Source organism: Zootoca vivipara, chromosome 6 (genome assembly GCF_963506605.1).
Source record: "Zootoca vivipara chromosome 6, rZooViv1.1, whole genome shotgun sequence".
Taxonomy (NCBI): domain Eukaryota; kingdom Metazoa; phylum Chordata; class Lepidosauria; order Squamata; family Lacertidae; genus Zootoca; species Zootoca vivipara.
The window spans coordinates 83,868,152-83,891,176 of NC_083281.1; the positions used below are offsets into that span (position 1 = coordinate 83,868,152).

Sequence of the window (23,025 nt, forward strand, 5' to 3'; positions counted from 1 at the left end):
GGTCCATGGGGTCACGACTAAACGACTAAACAACAAGGCTGGAGAGCCTGTGGCCTTCCAGATGTTGGGATTCCTATTCCCATCAGCCCCTGCCAGTAAGGCCCATGGTCAGGGGTGATGGAAAATGTAGTCCCAAAAACACTGAGAAGGCCAAGGTGTCCCCATCCCTGGAAAGAGTTTTGAGCTGAGTCTTGGGCACCTTCTTGTACCCATATTAGTTCTGGGTAATTTGGGATAGAACCTGCCTTTGCAGAAGTAGTATACCTCCAAATGCCAAATGCTGGGAAGTGACCGTGGGGAAGCTCTGCGGGCTTCCCAGAGGCACCCTTTGCTGCCCACTGTCGGAAGCAAGAGACTGGGGCTTGGAGATACCTTTAGCCTAATCTCTGGCAGGGCTGCTCAGAAGTTCTCCCACGCCCCAGTTTTGAGAGAGACCCAGATTTGACCCACATTAAGACCAAGAAGAGGTTAAAACTCTCCTCTTGCCTCCTCCCCACCCCGTGACTCATGGAACAGACACTTTTAGTTCTGAACAAAAGATTTCAAATAGCTTGAACTTTCCCCTCCAAAGTCCCAGCTGCAGCTGATTCTGGGCCCACCCCTCCAGTAGATTGGATCACACTCCCATCACCTTCAGCTGTGAGACCTCTCCTATTCTCCTCCATATATATATCTAGAGAGCAAGAGAAAGAGGAGGGTCAGCAGAGGTCCAGCTAGCTTTGGTGTTATACATATTAGACTTGTCTACTTCAGCCATGCCTGTTGATTTCAGTGGCACCTGGAACCTTGTCAGCAGTGAGAACTTTGAAGGCTACATGGTGGCCTTAGGTAAGCTGAAATATAGTTTGGTTTTTCTCTTTGGTTATTTGCTTTATGTTGGGAACTGTTCCTCTGTGTGCAGAAAGTCGTCGTCCCCCCACCCCCTCAGCCAGAATCTGTATACAGTATGTAGTTGTTTGAACTCTGCAATTTATTATGGGTGTTTTGGTTTTTGGTTTTATTATAAAAAAAAGTTCGTATCTAATCATCTCTGAGTTCCTTGAGTTATTTACTCAGAAGTAAGGTCTGTTGAATTTGGGGCTTGGCTCCTGAATAAGTACCGTGTGTACAGGATTTCTGGTTTCCCTTATGTTGAATTGAGGAATCCAAGCATTCTGTATCTTGGAGGATTAACTACATGTATTTCTGAATGGAAGTCGCTTTTCAGGCAACAAGCTGGAGTTTGTTCTCCCTCCCCTGCTTTGCCATTGTAACAACCCTGTGAGATAGACCAACATCAGTGAGTATAGGAGTTTATTTTAAAGGAAGAGCTGGGCAAGTTCGAAGTCTCCTTCTGTTGCTGTGCAAGGATGTAATTTGCTGGAAACACTTGGTGTTTCAAATAAAGTAAGCGCATTTTATAGGGGAGAGGCCAACACCTTGGTGATCATCTGAGCTTATGTGGGAGTTAATATTATCCAAATTGCTTCTTGGTGTAGCTCTGGGCACACCTGGTCTTCTCAGCCTTCAGTCTCTAGCTAAAATGGGGATTACAGACTCCTTAGTGAGTTGTCTCAACAACTGTGTGTTTGGCAACACAAGTGGGTCAGGTCTAGAATATTTGCAGCCCTGTGCTTATGACGTACAGCTCAGGATAGCCACATGGCTTATTTTCTTCACTCAACAACCTTGTAAGGTACAGTTTGGTCAGGTCGTGAGAAAATATTGCCTAATGAGACCTCCTCAAAGTGAAGAGTTGAACTAGGGCTCTATCACTTCAAATCAAACACAGCAATTGCTATACCACACTGGTCCCGCAGCAGCTACTACAGTAGTTCACCTACATTGACAAAGAACCAGTTCCAAGTGACTAGACCAGTGGTTTTCATCCTGGGGTTTTCAACCCTGGCCTCTGTTCCTCTTTCCTTCCCTCCCTCTCTGCCTCCCAAAGTCTTGCACAACTGTTTGTTGCGGCAGCCCTGGCTACAAGCAACACAGGCAAATGGTGCCTTTGGGGCTGGCCAGGGGGTGCTGGTTGCCAGGAGCTGAGGCAGCTTAGAGACTTGGGGAGGGGGCTGCTGCGGCTGCCTGGAGGACTCCCAAGAAGAGGGGAGAGGAGGCTGAGGCAGCACTCCACAAGGGAGGGTGTTTGAAAAAGGATGAGCAGGCAAGGGGTGACATAACTGGGCTCCTGAGGTGCCGCTAGAAAAGCTAACCAATAAACTGAAACTGACACGAGATAAAATAGAAGAGGACGCCTTCGCCTCCAATATGGCTCAGCCCAACAAGACAACAAGAACCCACCAACAGCATCCGTATCAATCTGGCTGACTTGACCCAACATGCCCTCCGCCCACCCCCCTCACAAATGCAAGCAAACTCCATTGCAGCCAACCACGGGAAAACCAACCATACCCTGGACTCCCAACCTCTCTCACTAGTCACTACCATGGAAATGTAACAAGTCAATAGAAAGAGAACCTATCTAGCTGTCACTGACACAAAATCCCACATGTATACTGTAAAGAATATAAATTTCACCACCACCGCTCCTCTCCCCCCCTTCTTCCTGACCTTATAATGTCTCATAACAAATGTAACTTATTTGTAGAAAAGATTGTACAGCTTTAAAAAAAGAGACAAACCATGTACTTTTGTAAACCAAGAAAATACTTAAGAAAATAAAAATAAAAAACCTCTGGGCTAGACATATGTTCCTAAAACTAGTATATGGGTCCATGTTACAGTACTGTACTTGGCAGCTTCCTGGTTCAGACTTTCCTGGTGGCAGTCTTCTGTGCCAACCTAAAAGTTTGCAATAATGTTTCCCAAGAATTCAGACAACGTCTGACCCATTTATTTTGGCTCAAATGAGTAACCTTATTTCAACACTGGGCTGAGGAAGTTGAGGAATTGATTTCACACTTGCCACACTTTCATGGATGAGTTGTTCCAGGAACATGTAATTCTCTCTCCCACTGCCCCCTAAACACTTTTTAACAAAGCTAATTGCTCTTCATCAATCCTAAGGAATTGGGACCTCTTATCAGTCTGCCAACTTCCGATCTTCAAAGGCAAAAGCACTGGGGCAATGGTCTGACCAGGACTCATATTATCTAGGTTTGGGCAGGTGAGGGGTAGAGTGGGAATGTACTGTACTGTAGTGGCAAATCTGGAAGTTCAAGATCCCTTCGTGATAGTCACAGTCACACCCTTTTTATGACTAGAGAGCCTTATAAGATATATTAGTGATGCCTTGCAACCAGCAATGCAGATGTCACTGTGTTGCCTTTCAGATAGAGCTAGCATTTTCTGTGCATGTACATGGAGAAAGGATTCGGACTGCCCCATTATATTGTTTTGCAATGACTTTAAGTTGTGCTTTCTTTGAAGTTCCATTGCACATAACAGAATATCCACACCATTCTCTTGAAATGAAAGCACCTTGCGTTTTCAGTGTTTATAAGTGCCTGGCTTCTGCAACATGAAGTGGCATCCATTTCATGCTGATAGGGCAGCTCTGGAAGGCTGCAGGCACGGACCCTGCGACATAAACAGTAATGGGTCTTTGACCCCATCCCCCATGACCCTGGACCACTATACCACTGGGTGGGAAGTAGCAATTGTGACATAGCTGAGTGGTAGCATGTCTGCTTTGCATGCTGATGGTCTTGGGTTAGGTCCCTGGCATCTCCTGGTATGGCATGGAATTTCCTCTGGCTGATGCCTTGTTGCCAGTCAGCATAAATAGTGCTGAGATAGATGGACCAGTGGTCTGACTCGATATAAGGCAGCTTCCTGTGATTGCAAAAATCAAATGTGTTCTGTCTAAATAACATGGATGCAACTTCTCTCTGTGCAAAGGTATCGATTTTGCCACTCGCAAGATAGCCAAAATGCTGAAGCCTCAGAAGGTCTTCAAACAAGATGGGGACTCGTTTTCCATCAGCACAACCAGCACTTTCCGCAGCTATTTAGTCGAGTTCAGGATTGGAGAGGAGTTTGAAGAAGACAACAAAGGCTTGGACAATAGAAAATGCAAGGTATTGAGGACTGGAGAAAGCCTCTCTCTAAGTAGGCAGCTTAAACTAAAAAGAAACTTGCCATCCTTCCCCCGGCCAGGAAGGGGTGTGGATGCACGCACGCAGGATTTCCGGGGGGGGGGGGAGGTGGATCCAATAATGTGTGGTACCCAATTCCTGTTTATGTATGAGTGCATTGTGATATTACACAAGTATGGGTCAGGACACTGCATAGCCTGACTTTCGAGCCAATATACTGATAAGCTCAGGCTGGTGGACAGCATTGTTTTTTTAAAAAACCCCAAACAAGAGCACCCTAGGTGGTACAGTGGGACAGTGCATCTGGCTCTTAACCAGAAGGTTAGTGGTTCGAGCCCACCCAGGGGCAGGATTCCTGCCTTGCAGGGGGGTTGGACTAAATAACCCTCAGGGTCCCTTCCAACTCTATGATTCTATGATAACAAATGTATTTTCCAGCACTATCCTCTTATTTTTCAATACTTTGGCTATGTACACACTGCACCTGTGAAGCCTTTCTTCCTCGCTCCACAGAAGTACACTGTAGTTTAAGGGTTGCTGGGAATTGTGCCCAGAATTCTTTGAGGGAATGAATGTGTTTCATAAAGGTGTACATGACAAAACCTTTTTTGTTCTTCTGTTCATATGGATGCTACTTTCAAGATCCCTTAGCTTGCATTAATTGTCATGGGCTTATTGTAAGCTGCCCTGTTAGAAGGTGGGGCATAAATCTAAACTTTATAACAGGGCCAAGCTAGCCATTGCGGGTGGGGAGCAAAATGTGTGGGCCCATGGAACGTGTTTGACATGATGACAGTGGAGTTGGGTTCGTTGAAGTGGATAAGGCACTGCCCCACCAACCTTGGACTGCCTTCAGACAGCCCACCCCTATGTGCCTCACAGACAGTATGGAGGGTGGCCCTGCCTGTTATCTTCCTTCTCCTTAGTCTCTGTGTTGCCCTTCTATAATTTGTTGACCCTTGGAGCAGAACCTGAGAGATCAATTGTGCCTTGAATATTTTTTACCCCTCTCCTCCCCTGCAGAGTGTGGTTAACTGGGATGGCGACAAGATTGTTTGTGTCCAGACTGGAGAGAAGAAGAACAGAGGCTGGACCCACTGGATTGAAGGAGATGACCTGTACCTGGTAAGCTGTTACATGGGTGTATAGCTAGGCTTGCTTTGGAGGTAAGCCACCTAGATAGATACTCTGGAGCCAGGGGATGTTGACTCCGTATGCTTTGCATGTGGGTGTTCCTGTTTGAAGGGCTCCCCTACCAGCACACCTCAGCCATGTTTCATGCTTGAGATAGCCAGTGAGTCCTCTGGCCTACTCTGCTCTCCCCTGTCCCCCTGCCCAATGTGAGCAGCAAGGGGCTTTTAACAGCTGTTGCATCAATAGCTTGTGTGTTCTTCACTTGGGATGGGAGTTGGCAGCCAAGGTCTCTGCTATTTATATGCACTGGGGAGAGAGCTAATGAGCCTTTTGCCTCGGTGGGATTGAGTTGGCCAATGGGTAAGCCTAGGCTACTGCTACATGTAGGTAAAAAATCTGCTTTGCATGCAGAAGACCCCAGGTTCATTTCCCAGCATCTCGAGGTAGGGCTGGGACAGACTTCCTGTTTAAAACCCTGGAAAGCTGCTGCCAGACAGTGTAAGCAATACTGAACTAGATGCACCCGTGGGTTCGATTTGGTGTACAGCAGCTTCATGTTTTATTGTTCCTAATGGATGTCTCCTTGTGCAGGAACTCCGATGTGAAGACAAAGTAAGCAGGCAGGTTTTCAAGCGAGCGTGAAGCTGATTCCTGCAATACCCCCCAAATGACAACAGCGCAGAGAACCACGTACAGGAGTGTTCGTGCATAGCGGCACTTCAGACATGGAGTGCTAACTAAAAAGGCAGCTTTACAGGTCAAACCTTCTTCCTCCACCCCTGGTGCTCTTTTTGTAAAAGCATTCCAACCTGATCCTTTTGAACAAATGTTGTAACTGTTAACCTGCACTTACCACGTAACTTCATTAAAAATATATGATTATTTGCAATACAACTTAGGAGTCTACAGCTTTTTGTTAAGAGTACTGTACTATTTCTCTAAAAATGCCCTTTGTGGAATTCTCGGTTGCAGGTGTGTTTATCTGTGCCAGCTGCACATAATACATTCAAAGCACCACTTTAAATATCCATGGCCTTCCCCCAAGTATTTTTGGGAGCTGCAGCTTAAGTGTCTGGGACTGGCAGGGCTCTGACCAGTGTGTGACAGGGGCACGGGGTTGGAGGGGGCCAGCGATTTATGGGGTTTTGTGCCACCCACAAAGTAGGAGCCAGGGCAGGAGGAAGGGGAAGAGTCTGAGCAATCAGAAGCAGGTGTATGTTTGGAGTGGGTGGGGTGCAGCACATGGTCAAAGCAGATTAAGAAGCTGTTCAGGTGAGTGGGGGCCCAGTTGAAAGCCCTCTGTCCCCTGCACTGCTGTCTCCTAGGGACAGGACGGGCTTGAAAAAGCAAGCACAGCAGCAACTTCCATGTAGAAGTGTTTGCATGCACTGTATCAGATGAAGCTATTTAAGCCTGGGAGAGGGGGGCCTGGTCCCGCTGTGGCTTCAACTGTTCAGCCAGAGCACAAGCCTGAGAAAGTTAATGCCAGCTACGTAGCTATGGGTAGTATGTGCATGTGTTTATTTTCTGAGTACCTTAGGAACTGCTTTGGTCAAGAAAGAATTAAACCACTGGCCATTTTTCCTCCTTTGCTGGGCGTTCTCAGGACATTGAGAGTGCTGAGCATTGTCAGGAGGCCCTTATTTCCACAGAGCAGCAATTCCCAGAGTAATTTCACAACCAATCCATCTTCCAGTGAACTGAGAACTCTTTCTTTCTATCTCTACACCAGCGTGGTGTAGTGGTTAACAGCCGTAGTCTCATAATCTGGGGAACTGGGTTCGTGTCTCCGCTCCTCCACATGCAGCTGCTGGGTGACCTTGGGCTAGTCGCACTTCGCTGGAGTCTCTAAGCCCCACTCACCTCACAGAGTGTTTGTTGTGGAGGAGGAAGGGAAAGGAGAATGTTAGCCGCTTTGAGACTCCTTCGGGTAGTGATAAAGCGAGATATCAAATCCAAACTCTTCTCTCTTCTTCCTTCTTCCCTCTCTCTCTCTCTCTCTCTCTCTCTCTCTCTCTCTCTCTCTCTCTCTCTCTCTCTCTCTCTCTCTCTCTCTCTCTCTCTGTGTGTGTGTGTGTGTGTGTGTGTGTTTGCCTGCCTGCCTGCCTGCCTGCCTGCCTGCCTGCCTCTGGTGGCCCTGTCTTCCATTAGGTATGTGGCCTTTCCCTCATGTGCTACCTAGGCCGACGTGGCCCTCAAGCTGGAAAATACTCTGCACCCCTGCTTTAAGGCAAATCAAGCATTACATGATGAAAAACTCAATAAGCTAGTTGCTGGTGTATTAACTTTTCTACAGAAATTTCTGATTACCAGACAAGGCCCCACAGCTCATTATTTATTAATTCAAGTTGGTAGAAGCTTGAGATGAATCCAAGCTGTTACCCACAATTTGGCAATACCTTTAATAGGACTAACCAAAATATCTTAACTGTGGCAAACTTTTGAGGACCTTGGGGCTCTTCAGCACAAGTCACACCCACATTGCAAATTTAAAGCACATGTCCTGCCCCTTGCCCGAACACAAAAGAATCCCGTAATTTCCTAAGAGTGTTGGGAAGATCTATCAGGGGGAAGCTACAGCTCCCAAGATTTTTTAGGGGAAGCGATGTGCTTTAAATGTATACAGTACTGTAGTGTGAATGTGACCACAGCCTCTCTTAGAGGAAGGAAAAACCCAACAGTTCAGTGTCCTCGCCATTAGGTGGCACCTCTGCTACGTTATGGAAAGACACTCGGCTAGAGATTTTTGGAAGTCTTGTGAGCAGATGACTCAGTTGTGCAGACTATCTTGAACCTTCCTTAAACCAACAAGCAGCTTAAGTCCCTGCATTTTTATAGCAGAAGAGCAGGTCTTTGACTTCATTTCCCCCCTATTGTGCTTTGAGAGAAAGAAGGAACGTTTAGTTTGTTTAAAAAAATACAGGTATTTAAAAAACGTTCTTCCTTATATGCAAGGGTAGGGTTTTCTTTGACGTGTACATAAGCACTGACCCAGCACACAAGGCTGCAGCAACTCAGAAAGATGTTTGTTTTCCAGTTAACATCAGAGGGCACCGTTGGCCTAATTCGCACTGAGTGATAGTGCGGTGGCATGGAGGTGAAGATTTTCTGTGGCACCCTACCCCATTGTTTTTTCCTGTGGGTCAATGGCCTTTTATAGAACAAAGGTACCACCACCCCATATTAACAGATGAGATGATAAAATCGGTTTTGGACTATATTAGTTTGGGTTGCAAGTGGAGAATGACCTGACTGAATTCGCCTCTATGTAAAAACCGCCCAATTAATTTTCCTCCAGATAAATTATGGCACTATACAGACTTACCTAGCTGCAGAGTAATTGACAGAGTTGAACTGACGTACATAAGCACTCCAATAATTGGGGTTGTATTTAGTGCTGGTGTTGCTCACAGTAAAACCATTGACAATAATGAACACGAGTAATTTAGGTCCATTAGTTTCAATGGGTGTACTTTAACTATAAGTTAGTGTTCAAGGTGCCTCTCAGACCTTTTGGCTTTTTACTCCCTTTGCACAGAGCAAATTACTGTTTTTAAAGTACTGTATACATGTCCTGTATACATGTCCTATCGCTCTCCCTTTGCATAAGACAGCCCCTCCCTCAGCTTTCTTTCCCGCCTCAGCAAAAGCTTTCCCCCACGCCATTCATCGCAGCATCTCGCGCCTGCCCCGCCCCTGTTGCTATGGCGCAACCAAACAGGCCCCACCTCCCACTTTTAGACCCTCCCACCCCGAGCTCAGCTTCTTGTAGTGTAGGTGACAGTGATTGGGGGCGGGCAAGCGGCGGAGGCCTCCCCTCCCTCTTCTCATTGGTCAGTACCAGGGCACACGCGGGGAAGCTTCGGCCTGTGACCGAGAGACGATGAAGGGTGGAGCGGCGACTGCGCGGGTGCGAGGAGGAGGAGGCGTGCCATCCTCAGCGCGTGGACTGCTGGGCGGGAGAAGGCGGAGCCTTTTTCTCATTGCACCGCCCTCTCTGCTCCGCGATTGGGCACCTTCCCTGCGCTCGTTGGGCTGGTTGGTGGGAGGAGCCTTCTCTCTGTTTGGCCTCCCGCACTTAGATCGCGCGAGCGCACGGATCCACGCACGCGTACGCTCTGGTTGGGTGGCTATCTTGCAGCCGTACGCAAAGAGGCGTGCGGAGAACCGCCTGGAGGAAAGAGAGAGCGCGCGCGAGGGAGAGGAGGGGAGAGGTCACGTGATCCGACGCCAAGATGGCCGCCGCTGCCTCCTTGTTTTGATGAATAATCTCTGTGTGGGGAGGCAGAAGCAGCGTCTGCAGCAGCTGAGGGAAAAGAGTGTGAGGGGGCAGCTCTGAGAGGAGTGTGTTGGTGGCTTGCCGAGAGGTGTAAGGCCAGTCATTGGCGCGAGCTTTCCCCACCACCACCCTCCTTCCACACTGTCTTCTTTTCTCTGCAGCCCCAGCCAAGCCAGGCACCTGGAGAATTCAAGGGGCTGAGGTGGAAGAGAAGGTGGCTTAAGCTGGGGCCGAGTGCGAGGCGAAAGGGAGGCAGCTGGCTAAACTGGGGCTTCAGGTTAGGCAGCCGACTAAGGGGAGACTGTTGTAATATATAGCTGGTGGCAGGGCGCTGTATTCATATATCTATCTATATATTGAATATACTGTATAAGAGCCAGCAAGCAGCTTGGGGTTCTAGCAGACGGAGAAAGAGCGGGACCTATCTTATGTGTATATATGGGACTAATAGGGTTTCCTGGGTATACGGAAGGCAGCCTGCGATTGGGAACTGGGGGTAGTCAGCAAGCGGAAGGCTCTCTACCGTGTTTGGTGGACGGTGAGCAATAGGAGCCTCTTGTGATACGAGGCGGTATCTTGCTGACCTTGCTGAGCTTTCAGGGTTTGTAGGAAGGTTCATAACAGGCGGCATAGTGCCACTGAGGCTTTAGGACACCTGGGGGACGGTGAGAAGCGAGTTTTCTGGGATCGGCCGGAGGATTCTTGGTAGGCCACCTGGGGCGCCTGGAGTGTGGAGAAAAAAGGTCAGTGGGACCCAAGGCGGGAAGCAGGAGCTAGGATCCTAGGGGGTTATCGGCAGCTTGGGGTGCCTGTGGAGGGAGTCTTTTAAAGCTGGGGCTACAGCGAACATAGCTTCAGGTATAGGAAGGGGTAAGGCCTGGAGGTTTAGTCGTGAGATAGGAGTGGCTTATGCGTGTGTTCATAATCATTTAGTTGACTAGCAAACCAGAGAGAAACAGCCTCTGCCCAAGAGCAGGCGAAGTCTATTCTGTGGTGGTGGTCTTTACCTCTGACTATGCAATTCTGAAACGTCCCGAGGGAAAGAGGCAGCACGACAGGATTTCCCTTAAAGACTCTCTCTCCCACAAGCACGCCCCTCAAGGGAAGTACAGAGCTCCCCTTCCCCCAAACTCCTTTCACCATTAAGAGGAAAACAATGGAGGAGCTGAGCGCTGATGAGGTGAGTTTGGGGATTGTTGACTGAACAGCGGATGTTGTGGGAAGGGAGGCTGGGCGCCAGGATGTATCCTACAGGTAAATGGATCTACTGAAGGGGGTTTGCCATGGGGATTTGTGGAGGCCCACTATTTCTGCAAAGTGAATAAATTTGTATGTGCTATGGTGGCATATCCCAAGTTGTTAAGGTGTTGGACTTGGACCTTAGAGACCAGAGTTCAAGTCATCACTTGGCTATGAAACTTGCTGGGTGATCTTGGGCCATTCACTTGCCTGTTTGCCTAACCTACCTTGCAGTGTTGTTGTTGAGATAAAATGGGGGGAGGGGAACTATATGTTTGGGCAGGAGTTTTGATTCCATAGCTAGAGTGCTAGAATGTCTCTGGATATAATCTTTGTAAATGATAACAGATTAGTTTTGCTATTTTGGATAAGTGCATTAGTAATATAATGTTCTTGTGTTGTATTTTCTCCCCGCCACTTTTTGGACACACCTCACCCTACTTAAGTCTGCAATTATATAGGGGGTGGGGTTGTTTTTAATCCCTTCTCTTCTTTATAGTTGAGTATTCACCTATGTTGAGTAACACATGTCAAATTTTTCTTACTTGGAGAGAGAAACTTTTTAAAAGTGTGTTTTGGTTTATTGAATGTCTAAAGCTTGACAGTACTTTGTGCTTAAAGGGAACTTTTCAATTTACATTATTTGATACTAAGGGATAGATAGCTATTTTCCCATTGGGGTGTCATACTACCAGGACCACTTTTAGATCTTTGTTCATATAACGTTTTGGACTTCTCCTTTGTCCAATTTGTCTATTAAAGAAAGGTGTATGTGGGGGACACACAACAGGTCCCCTCAACAGAAGTATGTAGATGTTAGGCTTCCAATTAAAGCTTTGGTTTCAGATTCAGAGTTGTAAGTTTTTTCAGGTGGGAACCCACAGTGTGAGAGGTGCTAGTATGATTGCTTATGGAATGATTCCAGGGTTGTTGGGTACTGTCCTGGTGAGGTGTTTCTTGAGAGTACTTCCTGTTTTACGGTACTAAGAGGATGTCCTGTGTTTTATTCAGACTAAATTGTGAAGTTTAAACAAAAACAATTTAAACTTCAAAAAATGATCACAATGAGGGAATCTTTTCTATCTACACATTGATATTTCCATCTTGTTTAATTGCAGTCTTTCCTGATCTCTCCCTCCCTCCCTCCCTCCTTTCCCCTTCTGCCAGGGTAGTATTTTATTGCTTTTTTAAACAAAAAAAATGTTTTTTTGGATCTTATTCATTGCAAAAGCACTCACAGCTACTTAATCAGTTGCTTTATACCAGCAAGCTCTTCCTGCACACTTTGACACATTGATTGTACATTGGCCCAAGGTAAGGCCATGTGAGCTTTTTTATATTGTAGTTTTGATGTAGGTGAAAATACTTAGAGAAACTAGCTTGGGTGCTTTCATAACTTGCCACGAGGCAGGCTTTCCCCATGTGAGTAATCTGTCTTTTTATTTTAAAACAGCTTTTAAGCTGCCCTTCATGCACAGAAATACTGGATCAAAATAGTGAATACAAAATAAAATCGTCAAATCATTTAAAAGAAGGAAGAAGGTGCAGTAGAAACACCTTCAGACAAAGAAAGTACCTGAAAACAACTGAGTAGTTTAAGACAAGCATGTCCAAAGTCCGTTTGGGGGGCATAATCCAGCCCGCTGGTTGGTTTAATCCGGCCCCTGTGGCAGTTTATTTCTTGGGGTAAAATCGTAAAAAACCCTCAACAATTTCAATCCTTAAAAATCAACAACTTCAATTCTAAAAAAAAAAGATCAACAACTTTGGTTGGCCCTCATGGCTCTTCACTTCATCAAATCTGGCCCTCTCTGAAAAAAGTTTGGACACCACTGGTTTAAGCAGTTATTACAGTTATTTGTTAGATTTCTTCCCTGTACCACACTTTGGGGTTCCAGGGCAAGTTGTGACAATTTAAAAATACACTAATAAAATAAGTTAAAATAATTTTATGTATTCATTTGTTGTTTTATACATTTCTATACTGCCCTTCATTCGAGGATCCCTGAACCTCCCTAGGGAAAGCATTCCACAAATGGGGAACCACTGCAAAAAAGGCCTGTTACTGTGATCTCTCAAGAAGAAGAGTCTCAGATTATGATTTCAGAGTCTGGGTCGCTTCATAGGGGGAGAGGTGGTCCTTGAGGTATTGTGGTCCTGAGCCATGTAAGGCATTATAAGTAAAAACCAACACTTTGAATTGGGCTCAGAAACTAATTGGCTTGGAAATTTGGTCAAGAGAATATGGTGGGAAACTGAAAATGCCAGAGCACACAAATAAGTCTCAAACTAGCACTGGACAGATAACTTTAGTGCCAGTCATGCATATCAGAGAACAGCATTCCACAGATGCTGCCTCACCATGGAGAAGGAGTTATTCCATATCATTACATAGTGAGCTTCTAATGGTGAAATATGGGAATGTGCTTCCACCAAAAGTCTCAAGACATGGGCAGGCTGGTTATAAGGAGAGGTACTCCTTCAAGTGTTTGAGTTCTGAGCTCTTCATGGCTTTAAAGGTGAGCATATCATTTACTATATGTAGTTCCTGCTTTTTACCATTTTTCTCAAAGTAGTTCACAATAAAACTAAAACAAAAAGCAGTTTATTTAAAACTGGAGTTATTAATAATAAGGGAAACATAAAATAGTGGCACTGTCAAAACTCTAGAAGTGTCAGGTATAATTAAAACAGAAAAGGCACAGTGAAATAAGGTCTTTACTCCTTTCTGAATGAGAGAGATTCTGTGTGTTCCTGACTGTAAGTAGGAGTGAATTCCATAATTTTGGAACCACCATGAAAAAGCACTGCTTTTACCGCACCCCAAACAGGTTCCTGCCTCTTTTCATAGGCTTGAATTTGGTAGCTGGTGCGTACAGTAAAACTCTCCACCGCAACCCGTGGACAGGCTATTCCCATGCTGTCTGCGTTACAATAAAGGAGAGACAGGGTAAAAAAAAAAGCACACTGTTTTTCATGAATAAAGTTCCTAACTGCTGGAACATCATGGGACATGGCCTGAATTGTTCAGACTGCAAATTCTCACCAGCTGTGTCCAACAGAACATATTTCCAAGTACACAGACATGGGCTTGCACTAATAAAATTCAAGTAACAAAGAATGGGCTGCTAATCTGGAGTAGCAGCACACTGACCACATAGGCTTAATTCTAGTGTTATCTTAGTTAGCCTTGATGTTAGAATTGAGCGGACTTGGTTTGAAGGCAATCTGGGTTAGAGGGGAGGAAGATGTATGTGAGAGCATGCCACATTTTCAGTCTTCTGAACTTTGGTTTGGAGAATGCTAACATGACATCTAAATTCAGCCCTTTATTGGTTACTTGAATATTCATAGTGGGCAGCAGTTTTTAAGCTTGAAACTGTGTTACAGTATCTACTTACAGGTTTGCCAATGGCAACGAGAAATACACAACTCCCACCCCACTTTTCCAATAAAACCTTGCTGGGGAATGAGTACAAATGGGGCCAAAGGGCCTAGGCAATGGTAAAATGTGTGGTTTGAACACAGAAAGCCCCAGGTTCAATCCCCGGCATCTCCGGTTAGGGCTGGAGGAGACTTCCTCTGTGAAACCTTGAAGAGCTGTTGCCAAACAGTATAGATAGACAGTGCTGAATTCAATGGATCAATAGTCTGACTTCAGGCACCCCCAAACTTCGGCCCTCCCGATGTTTTGGACTATAATTCCCATCTTCCCCGACCACTGGTCCTGTTAGCTAGGGATCATGGGATTTGTAGGCCAAAACATCTGGAGGGCCGCAGTTTGGGGATGCCTGGTCTGACTTGGTATAAGGTAGCTTCCTGTGTTCATATGACATGCACTGGAGAAGTAGTTGGAAAGTTAAACTTCATTGGCTAGTAGAAACAATGATTGGCTACTAAACCAAACCAAAATGTCTGGACGCTTGGGTTTGCTTTGTGCAGGTATATGTGGGGGTGCAGTAAGTCAGCCCCTTGATGGCCTGCAATAGCATATGAGCAAATTAGTGGCAAGTCTGCTTTTACATGCCAAATATGGATATTGATTTGGGTTCCCTGTAGTACTTAGAATTTGAACATTTCCCTATAGGTTGCATTGAAAGATAATTGTCTGGGCAGTAGAGTCAATTTCCCTGTCGAGCTTTGGCATTCATTTTTCTGAAGTGTATCTATGATGAGCATCTGTTAGGCATGGTTTTAGGTCCAGACTGTTTGCTACGGTATTTCGATCACACCATGTATCATGTTTTGAGGTGATGTAGAATCATGGGAATCAAGTTTTCTCCCCAGTTTAAAAAAAACGAGTTTCTTGTCTTCATTGTTGTAGAAATCCATTTGCATACTTTCTGGGTTCAATTCTGGATCTAGTTCAAGGTTTTCACATTGGATTTTTAAGCCCTAAATGACTCAGGCCCCCAATAACTGAAAGACCACCTTCTTCCCTACAAATCTTCTCAGGTGCCAAGTTTGTGGGGGATGGGGCTTTTTTTGGTGGTTCTGCTGCCTTCAGAAGCAGTGGTGGCAGCAGCCTGGGAGAAGCCTTCTTTGTGGCAGCCCCTAAGTTGTGGAACTACCTCTTCACAAAGATGCAGTTGGCAACTTCATTATACAGTTTTTGATGAATGATGAAGATGCAAATTGTTGTAACCCTTCCTGGGACCTTAGGGTGAAGAGCAGGATAATAATAACTACAGTATGTAAAACTGGTGTCACCAAATGGGATCCTTGTTTGGTGGATGGATGTCTTGTATGGCTTCCTGGAACTATGGTCTATACCCCCATTTCTCATGTGGGAAAGGGTATATGATCATCTGTTGCCCAAGGATCTGTATTAGGACTGGCAAATTTTAACGTCTTCAATAATGTACATGTTGGTGGAGGTTGTATCCACTCTGAGTAGTCCCACTGAAATGAATAGACATGACTAATTTAAAGTCCAGTAATTTCAACAGGTCTACTTTGAGTAGAATTTAGCTGGATGCCACCACCATTGAGGTATCCCAGGTTTCCATATAACACCAAATTGTTTTAGGTGGTAAATAAAATGGAAAAGTGATTGTGAAGTGCTCCAAAGGGCTCTTCCCAAGCTGGGTAAAAGGAGAATAAATTGGCAAATGTGGTTCAGAATTCATCATGCGAAAGGCTGGACTAGATGAATCCCAAACTGGAATTAAGATTGCCGGAAGAAATATCAACAACCTCAAATATGCAGATGACACAACCTTGATGGCAGAAAGTGAGGAGGAATTAAAGAACCTTTTAATGAGGGTGAAAGAGGAGAGTGCAAAATATGGTCTGAAGCTCAACATCAAAAAAACCAAGATCATGGCCACTGGTCCCATCACCTCCTGGCAAATAGAAGGGGAAGAAATGGAGGCAGTGAGAGATTTTACTTTCTTGGGCTCCTTGATCACTGCAGATGGTGACAGCAGTCACGAAATTAAAAGACGCCTGCTTCTTGGGAGAAAAGCAATGACAAACCTAGACAGCATCTTAAAAAGCAGAGACATCACCTTGCCAACAAAGGTCCGTATAGTTAAAGCTCTGGTTTTCCAGTAGTGATGTATGGAAGTGAGAGCTGGACCATAAAGAAGGCTGACCGCCGAAGAATTGATGCTTTTGAATTATGGTGCTGGAGGAGACTCTTGAGAGTCCCATGGACTGCAAGAAGATCAAACCTATCCATTCTGAAGGAAATCAGCCCTGAGTGCTCACTGGAAGGACAGATTGTGAAGCTGAGGCTCCAATACTTTGGCCACCTCATGAGAAGAGAAGACTCCCTGGAAAAGACCCTAATGTTGGGAAAGATGGAGGGCACTAGGAGAAGGGGATGACAGAGGATGAGATGGTTGGACAGTGTTCTCGAAGCTACGAACATGGGTTTGACCAAACTGCGGGAGGCAGTGGAGGACAGGAGTGCCTGGTGTGCTGTGGTCCATGGGGTCACGAAGAGTCGGACACGACTAAACGACTAAACAACAACAGGTGTGAAGGTATGCATAATTGGGGCAAGGTACAGCATCATCTATATAAGATGATGAGGTCTGATCATGAAAGGGATCTTGGGGTCATGGTGGACAGCTCACTAGAAACAGCCACTCAGACTGCGGTAAAATGTATATTTCTTGTTGGGGATCATTAGGAAGGGGGATTGAAAACTGCCATTATATACAAACCAGTAGTGCAACCGTTCTTGGAATACTGAATACTGTTTATAGTTCTAGTTGCTGCATTTCAAAAATATATTGTAGAGCTACACTAAGGGAGCCAGAATGATCGAGGGGCTGGAGCCAACAGGATAAAAGCCTAGGAAAAGTCGAGTAAAAGGGGACGTGATAGAGGTATATAGAATTTTGCATCATGAAGAGAAAGTGGGTTGAGAGAAATCCTTAATTCATAATACTTGAAAATTGGGGGGGGGGGTGAGTTATCCAGTGAAACTAAAAAGGAACTTAAGAAGAGTCCTGCTTCATCTGACCAAAGGGCTGCCTGATCCAATATTCTGGTTCCCACCATGGCCAACAGAAAGCCCATACACAGGACATGAGGGCAGTCATGTACCCCAGCACAGGTATCCAGAAGCACAACGCCTCTGCTCCTAGAGGTAGCATATCACCATCAGGATGAGAAGCAACAGAGAGCCTGACCCTCCATAAAGACGTCTCATCCATTACAAAGCTGTCGTAAGTTGATGTCCATCACTACCTCTTTGTAGTAGAGAATTCAACAGTTTAACTACCTGGCACTGCGTGACCAAGTCCTTCCTTTTGTTTGTTGTGAATCTCCCATTCCCATACTCTTGCAGTCTCCTGTTCCTTTAAAGGAATTCCTGTATTTTACAAAATCTGTAATACCTTTAATAATGAGGTGGTGACAAATCAAGAACTCATTTGTAAAACAAGCCTACTAGCATATACCTCAGCTCCGTAATATCTGTGGAAATGTTTTTTTTAAACAACAACAACAATTATCAGTTTATGGAATTCTACTATTGCAATGAGCTGCAACATTTATGATCCTTTTTCTCTGTTGGTGTGTGTGTCGCTTACATGCTCTGTGTCATCTGTGGAGATCATACTGCAACAACTGACATCTTTATGCAAAGTCATTCAGTATATTCCAAAACATCACAATGTTGTTTTGCATGTTGAAGGTAATGATTTAGCAATCGTTTGATGTTGCAATAGGAATTTGGGGATGTGTGTAGTGCCAGTGGCTAGGGTGTACTTCTTGTGAGCTGGGAATGACTAAGGAAAGACTACAGTTCTCAGCAGACACTGGCGGTAATGCTAAAGAGGCAGGAGGCTTAGTTTGGAAGTATGTTAATTGTCACTGGAATAATAGGCCAATTGCATTCAAGTGATGAGGACTTTTGACATATTTTAGCTTAAGCCACTTGGTTTAAGCCTGATTATATCACTGTTAATGTAAGCCACTGGCACCAGAAATGCTGTATAATCAAGCCAGGTTATACAATATATAGAATTTGATTTATGGCAAGGAATTGACCTTTTAAAGCATTAATAAAATTTCTGTGAAGTCCCCATCCCCCTTTTCTCTCAGTGCAACTTTGCTTTTAAAAGAATCCAGATACGGTAGTTTGCACGCTTACTTTGCTGTTGCTTGAGTCAGGATTCATTCTGTCTCCTAATCTGGTGTGGGATCTTGTTTTGAATCCCACCCATGCACAGGACACCAGGCATGGAAACTGACCCTTACATGTGGCAAATAATAATTGCCTTCAGGCTGTTGGGTAGGATTGTTTGTAAACTTGTAGTTATTCTACATGCTATGGAGATGAAAGCCTTGTTACACACAGGAAGGTGGGCTATATATCACATGCAATAGACCTGATTTCAGAGCCACGACATATTTCTCCGTAGGGAGGGCGCTGCCATATACTGAGTCAGAGCAATGGCCCATCTTGGTCAATTTTGTCTACACTGATTGGTAATGCACTCCATGGTTTCAATCAAAATGCCCTCCTGAGCCCTACCTGGAGATGCCAGGGATTTTACCTGTGACCTTCTGCATGCATGCAAAGCAGATATTCTGCCACTGAGCTAGGGCTCCTTCCCTCAATGACAATTAGGTACGCAGTGTAAAACAAAATTACCTCTTTCAGACGACTGTGGTACCCTCCAGATAATGTGGATTATGACTTGAGGGCACCACACTGGTTGTACCAGGTCTAAAGGTTTCGCAAACAGTGGTTTATGAAGTGTTGGCCAAGCATTGGCATTTAGCTTAAATCTTGGCTTATTTTCATGATTAACTGGTATTAATCTGAGTTCAGCCCATTCACACATAATGGGGAATTCTGGTTTAATATAAGCTAGGACATTAAAGGGACGCGGGTGGCGCTGTGGTCTAAACCACTGAGCCTAGGGCTTGCCGATCGGAACGTCGGCAGTTCGAAGCCTCATGATGGGGTGAGCTCCTGTTGCTCGATCCCAGCTTCTGCCAACCTAGCAGTTCAAAAGCACGTCAAAGTGCAAGTAGATAAATAGGTGCCGCTCCGGCGGAAAGGTAAATGAGATTTCCTTTTAAAAAAAAAGTGATTGAATTTTACATACAGAGAAAAAAGAAAAAAGAGGGGGGGAGAAAAATTTATAAAGAAAATACAAAAAACAAAAAATGACAATGCTATCACATCTTATTTCTTCGAACTTCTTCACTTCCCCTTCTTACAGTCCTTATTAATAATTAACTCTTACCACTTCCAAATCTTAACTAGACACCATAGACTTACATCTTATCTCCCATTTCATAACCTTATTCTTAAATAATTCTTATTCATTTTATATAGAAGAGTGAAGGAAAAATAGAGAGAGAACAAAACCCAAAATAAAAATAAAAAGACATAATACATAATCATATTTTCTAATTTGTAATCTAAACATTTCGGACTTCCTCATTTCCCCTTCTTGAGTTCCTTATGAGTCACTAATTATTGCAGTTTCCAAATCTAAGATTACCATCTTCCTTCCAATTTACAACTTCTTTTTAATCATTTACCCTTCATACTTTTCTTTACCTTTATTACCCAATATTCTCTACCCTTTTACCCAAAAATATTCATAATTATTTTTCAAAATCTTTTCCCCCCTTTTTTATTCCCGCCCTCAAAACTAAATCTACCCCCTTTCCTTGGAATCGATGTCTCCAGAGATTTCAGCCAGCTCCTTGATGCATTCTGAGTTCAAACCGTGTTTTATCCACCTATAAAAATCTTCTCAGTTCCTCCTCACCCCACTCCTGCTTTGTCCCAATCTAAATTTTGCTCAACCCTTTCCCTCCCCTGCTGTATTCCCAACATTTTATCTTCAATCTCATTCTCTTTCTGCCCCCCACCTGCTTCCTTCTCCCTCTCTCTCACTGGGGTAACAACCTTTTTGTTTTTCCCCTTTTTGGGGGGCTTTTGGATCGAGTCCCTTCCCTGTTCCACCCCTCCCACCGATGAAACAGTGATTTCTTCTTCATCCTCTTCTGTCTCAAAAATCAGTTCTGTTGAATCAGCTGTCTTCTCTCCCGTGGTTATTGCATTTCCTTCAGGATTGCGGTTCTCCTCTGTCGTTTCCAGAATTTTCCCTAAAGTCAAAGCACAGCATGCGTCTTCTTCTAGTCCTTCCCATAGTCCTTCTTCCTCTTCTCCCTCTTCTTCATTTCTGTTGGATCATCAGTCCTCTCATCCATACTTGTTGCAACACCTTTAGGATTACGAATCTCCTCAGTCATTTCCAGAATTGTTATCAAAATCAAGTCCCACTGTGTGCCATTCCTCTCACAGTCCAGAACCTTCTCTTCCTTCCTGTTGATGCTTTCCGCCTCCATAATTGTGGCAGAGCAGGAAGTGGTATTGTTGTTGTCCTTATTTTATATTTTCCAAATATAAAAAGAATAAAGTCCCATCTGAACTGGATCCAACCTCTATTTCTTTACTTTTTCTTTTGTTATTCAGTCTCAAATTCGACACTGAGTAGCCTTAAAGTCTATTTTTAAAACTTCCTCTTTTACTTGTCTGCGGCTCTCAGTCTCATTCAAGCAGTTGCATTCCTTTCTATTGTGACGTCATAAAGGCGGCTAGCCGATCCTTCCTTTGACCCGACTCCAAGTTCACGGGGGTTTCCCCCTTGTCAAATCACAGTCTTTTGCAGAGATTTATAGACACTTTATCTTTTTCCCTTACTCTGCATCAGGAAAAAGTTCTTAAAAACAAATTTCTGGGCTTTCCCCAGCTTTACTGCATCGTCCATTACTCAATTGGGGGGGCTGACTTTCCTTTTAAGCCTCCTCCCATCGCCAATTGTCCAGTCCAAATCACAAATATTTAACTTACTTGATCCAATTCTCTTCTTTTTAAGGGAAGAATCCACCGCTTGCAGGCTGTAGGCTTGGAGCTTTGCTTCTTGGAGGTAACGTTGCTGCTCAAAATGGCTCTCGGGGCTCTTGCGAGCTTACCGGGCAGCGGAGGAGTCGCTCCCGGAGCTCCGCCGAACTTTTTTGCCCCCGGGACGCTCTACCCGGGGTTCTACAGGGGTCCGCGTCACCCCCGTGGAATTCCCCCCCCTCCGCAAGCCAGAAACCTCGGAGCTCGAGGTTTCTGTGCCTCAGCCAGCGCGGCAGACCAGAAGTGCCGGTAAGTGAGATTTCCGTGGGCTGCTCTGGTTTCTCCAGAAGCGGCTTAGTCATACTGGCCACATGACCCGGAAAAACTGCCTCCAGACAAACATCGGCTCCCTCGGCCAGTAAAGCGAGATGAGCGCCGCAACCCCAGAGTCATTCGCGACTGGACTTAACTGTCAGAGGTCCCTTTACCTTTACCTTTAGGATATTTGTGCTGAAGCCAGGGTGTGACAGGAGGAGGACCAAGGCTTAGGAAGTTTTGGAAGTTCTAGTGCAGGGGTCCGCAAACTTAGGGGGCTGGTCCACTGTCCCTCAGACCTTGTGTGGGGCCGGACTATATTTTGGGAAAGAAAGAAAGAAAAAGAATGAATTCCTATGCTCCACCAATAACCCAGAGATGCATTTTAAATAAAAAACACATTCTACTCATGTAAAAACACGCTGATTCTCAGATCGTCCATGGGCTGGATTTAGAAGGTGATTGGGCCGGATCTGGCCTCCAGGGCTTAGTTTGCCTACCCATGATCTATTGCCACCATCACACTCAAGGCGATGTCAATAGCATTCTTGGGCGATTTCCTATTCAGGTACTAATTAAGCTTCAACAGAATTGCTGCATCATGTACCGTCAGGCCGTGCCCTGGGATACCCTCTGCAGGCAAGATATCCTGCTGTACAGACACCACTTCAAAGCAGCCTTAGAGAGGGACATCTGTAATGGGAAGTTGATTTCTTACTTCAGAAAGTGTGGGTATATCTGCATCTCAGGCATCTGCAGTGGAATAAGGAAACAACTCCACTGGACCTTTTTGCAGCCTGAGTGGAATGGTCAAATAAACCTGTTCATCAACGCAGCCGAATCTCTGCATTTCGTACCTGTGCCTGAGAAGCATACTTCAAATTTGCCGAATGAAGGGACTGAAGAAACGATTGGAAAAGCAAACTCAGTACTTTACTGAATGTGCATGGGAGAAAGCTTATGGATCTGAATGTGTGCTGTATAATAGTAGCTTTCAATCTCATTCCTGGAGAGCACCGGGGGGGGGGGGGCAGGCTTCCTTAGAAGTAAATGTGTGTCTGTGTGAGAAGATGAAGCTTAAAAAGTAGCTTGCTCACTCATAACCAAAAAATTGGCAGTTGCATGTGAGCGTTTAATGTGCTTTAGGATGTACACGCCTACATGGCAAAAGGTCTTTGTTAATTTAGTATTTTCCTAATAATGCTCCCTGAAATCCTGCAACACATAGGGATTTCTTCTGCAGATATTGCTGTAGAAAGCTATGCCCCAATTATTAGGGAAACAGGGGGGGGACTCTGAAATCCACCGAACACAAGCCCAACCCCTGCCCATTTTCAGCCAAATCATGACCTCTTTGTAGCATTATGAAAACAGATGCTGAGGGGGCCATCAGTGGCAACTAGCCACATTGACTATGCTTTACTTCCACTGTCAGAGGCCGAATGTCTCTGAATACCCTGTTGTTGTGGCACTGGTTTGTTATACAGTACTGTATTGTAAACTGGTGTAACCTCCCCTTGGGCCGTTTGGTGGAAGGTGATAATAAATTGAATTTTTAATAATATCATTTGCTGGGAATCACAAGTGAAAGAGTGCTGTTGAGCTCACGTCCTGCCTGCCGGTTTCCCATTGGGATATCTGGTTGTTCACTGTGAGAACAGAATGCTGGACCAGATGGGCCCTTGGTATTA

At 45.0% G+C, this 23,025-nt stretch overlaps 2 protein-coding genes across 3 annotated transcripts in view; both read left to right on the top strand.

The window, feature by feature from the left end:
- The first annotated feature begins 20 nt into the window (after positions 1–20).
- RBP7 (retinol binding protein 7) lies at positions 21–6,083 on the top strand. The gene is made up of 4 exons (XM_035119048.2): positions 21–828; positions 3,844–4,022; positions 5,064–5,165; positions 5,766–6,083. The coding sequence occupies exons 1-4, from the start codon at positions 756–758 to the stop codon at positions 5,814–5,816; spliced, it is 405 nt and encodes a 134-aa protein (XP_034974939.1). The 5' UTR covers positions 21–755; the 3' UTR covers positions 5,817–6,083.
- Positions 6,084–9,244: 3,161 nt separating this feature from the next.
- The window catches only part of UBE4B (ubiquitination factor E4B), a 73,881-nt gene continuing 60,100 nt past the window's right edge, over positions 9,245–23,025 (top strand). The window contains exon 1 of one of the 2 annotated variants that reach the window (XM_035117447.2): positions 9,245–10,633. In XM_035117447.2, the coding sequence (XP_034973338.1) occupies positions 10,610–10,633 (24 nt within the window). In that variant the 5' untranslated portion in view covers positions 9,245–10,609. The remainder of the gene's footprint in view (positions 10,634–23,025) is intronic. The other variant, XM_035117448.2, reaches the window with a different exon arrangement.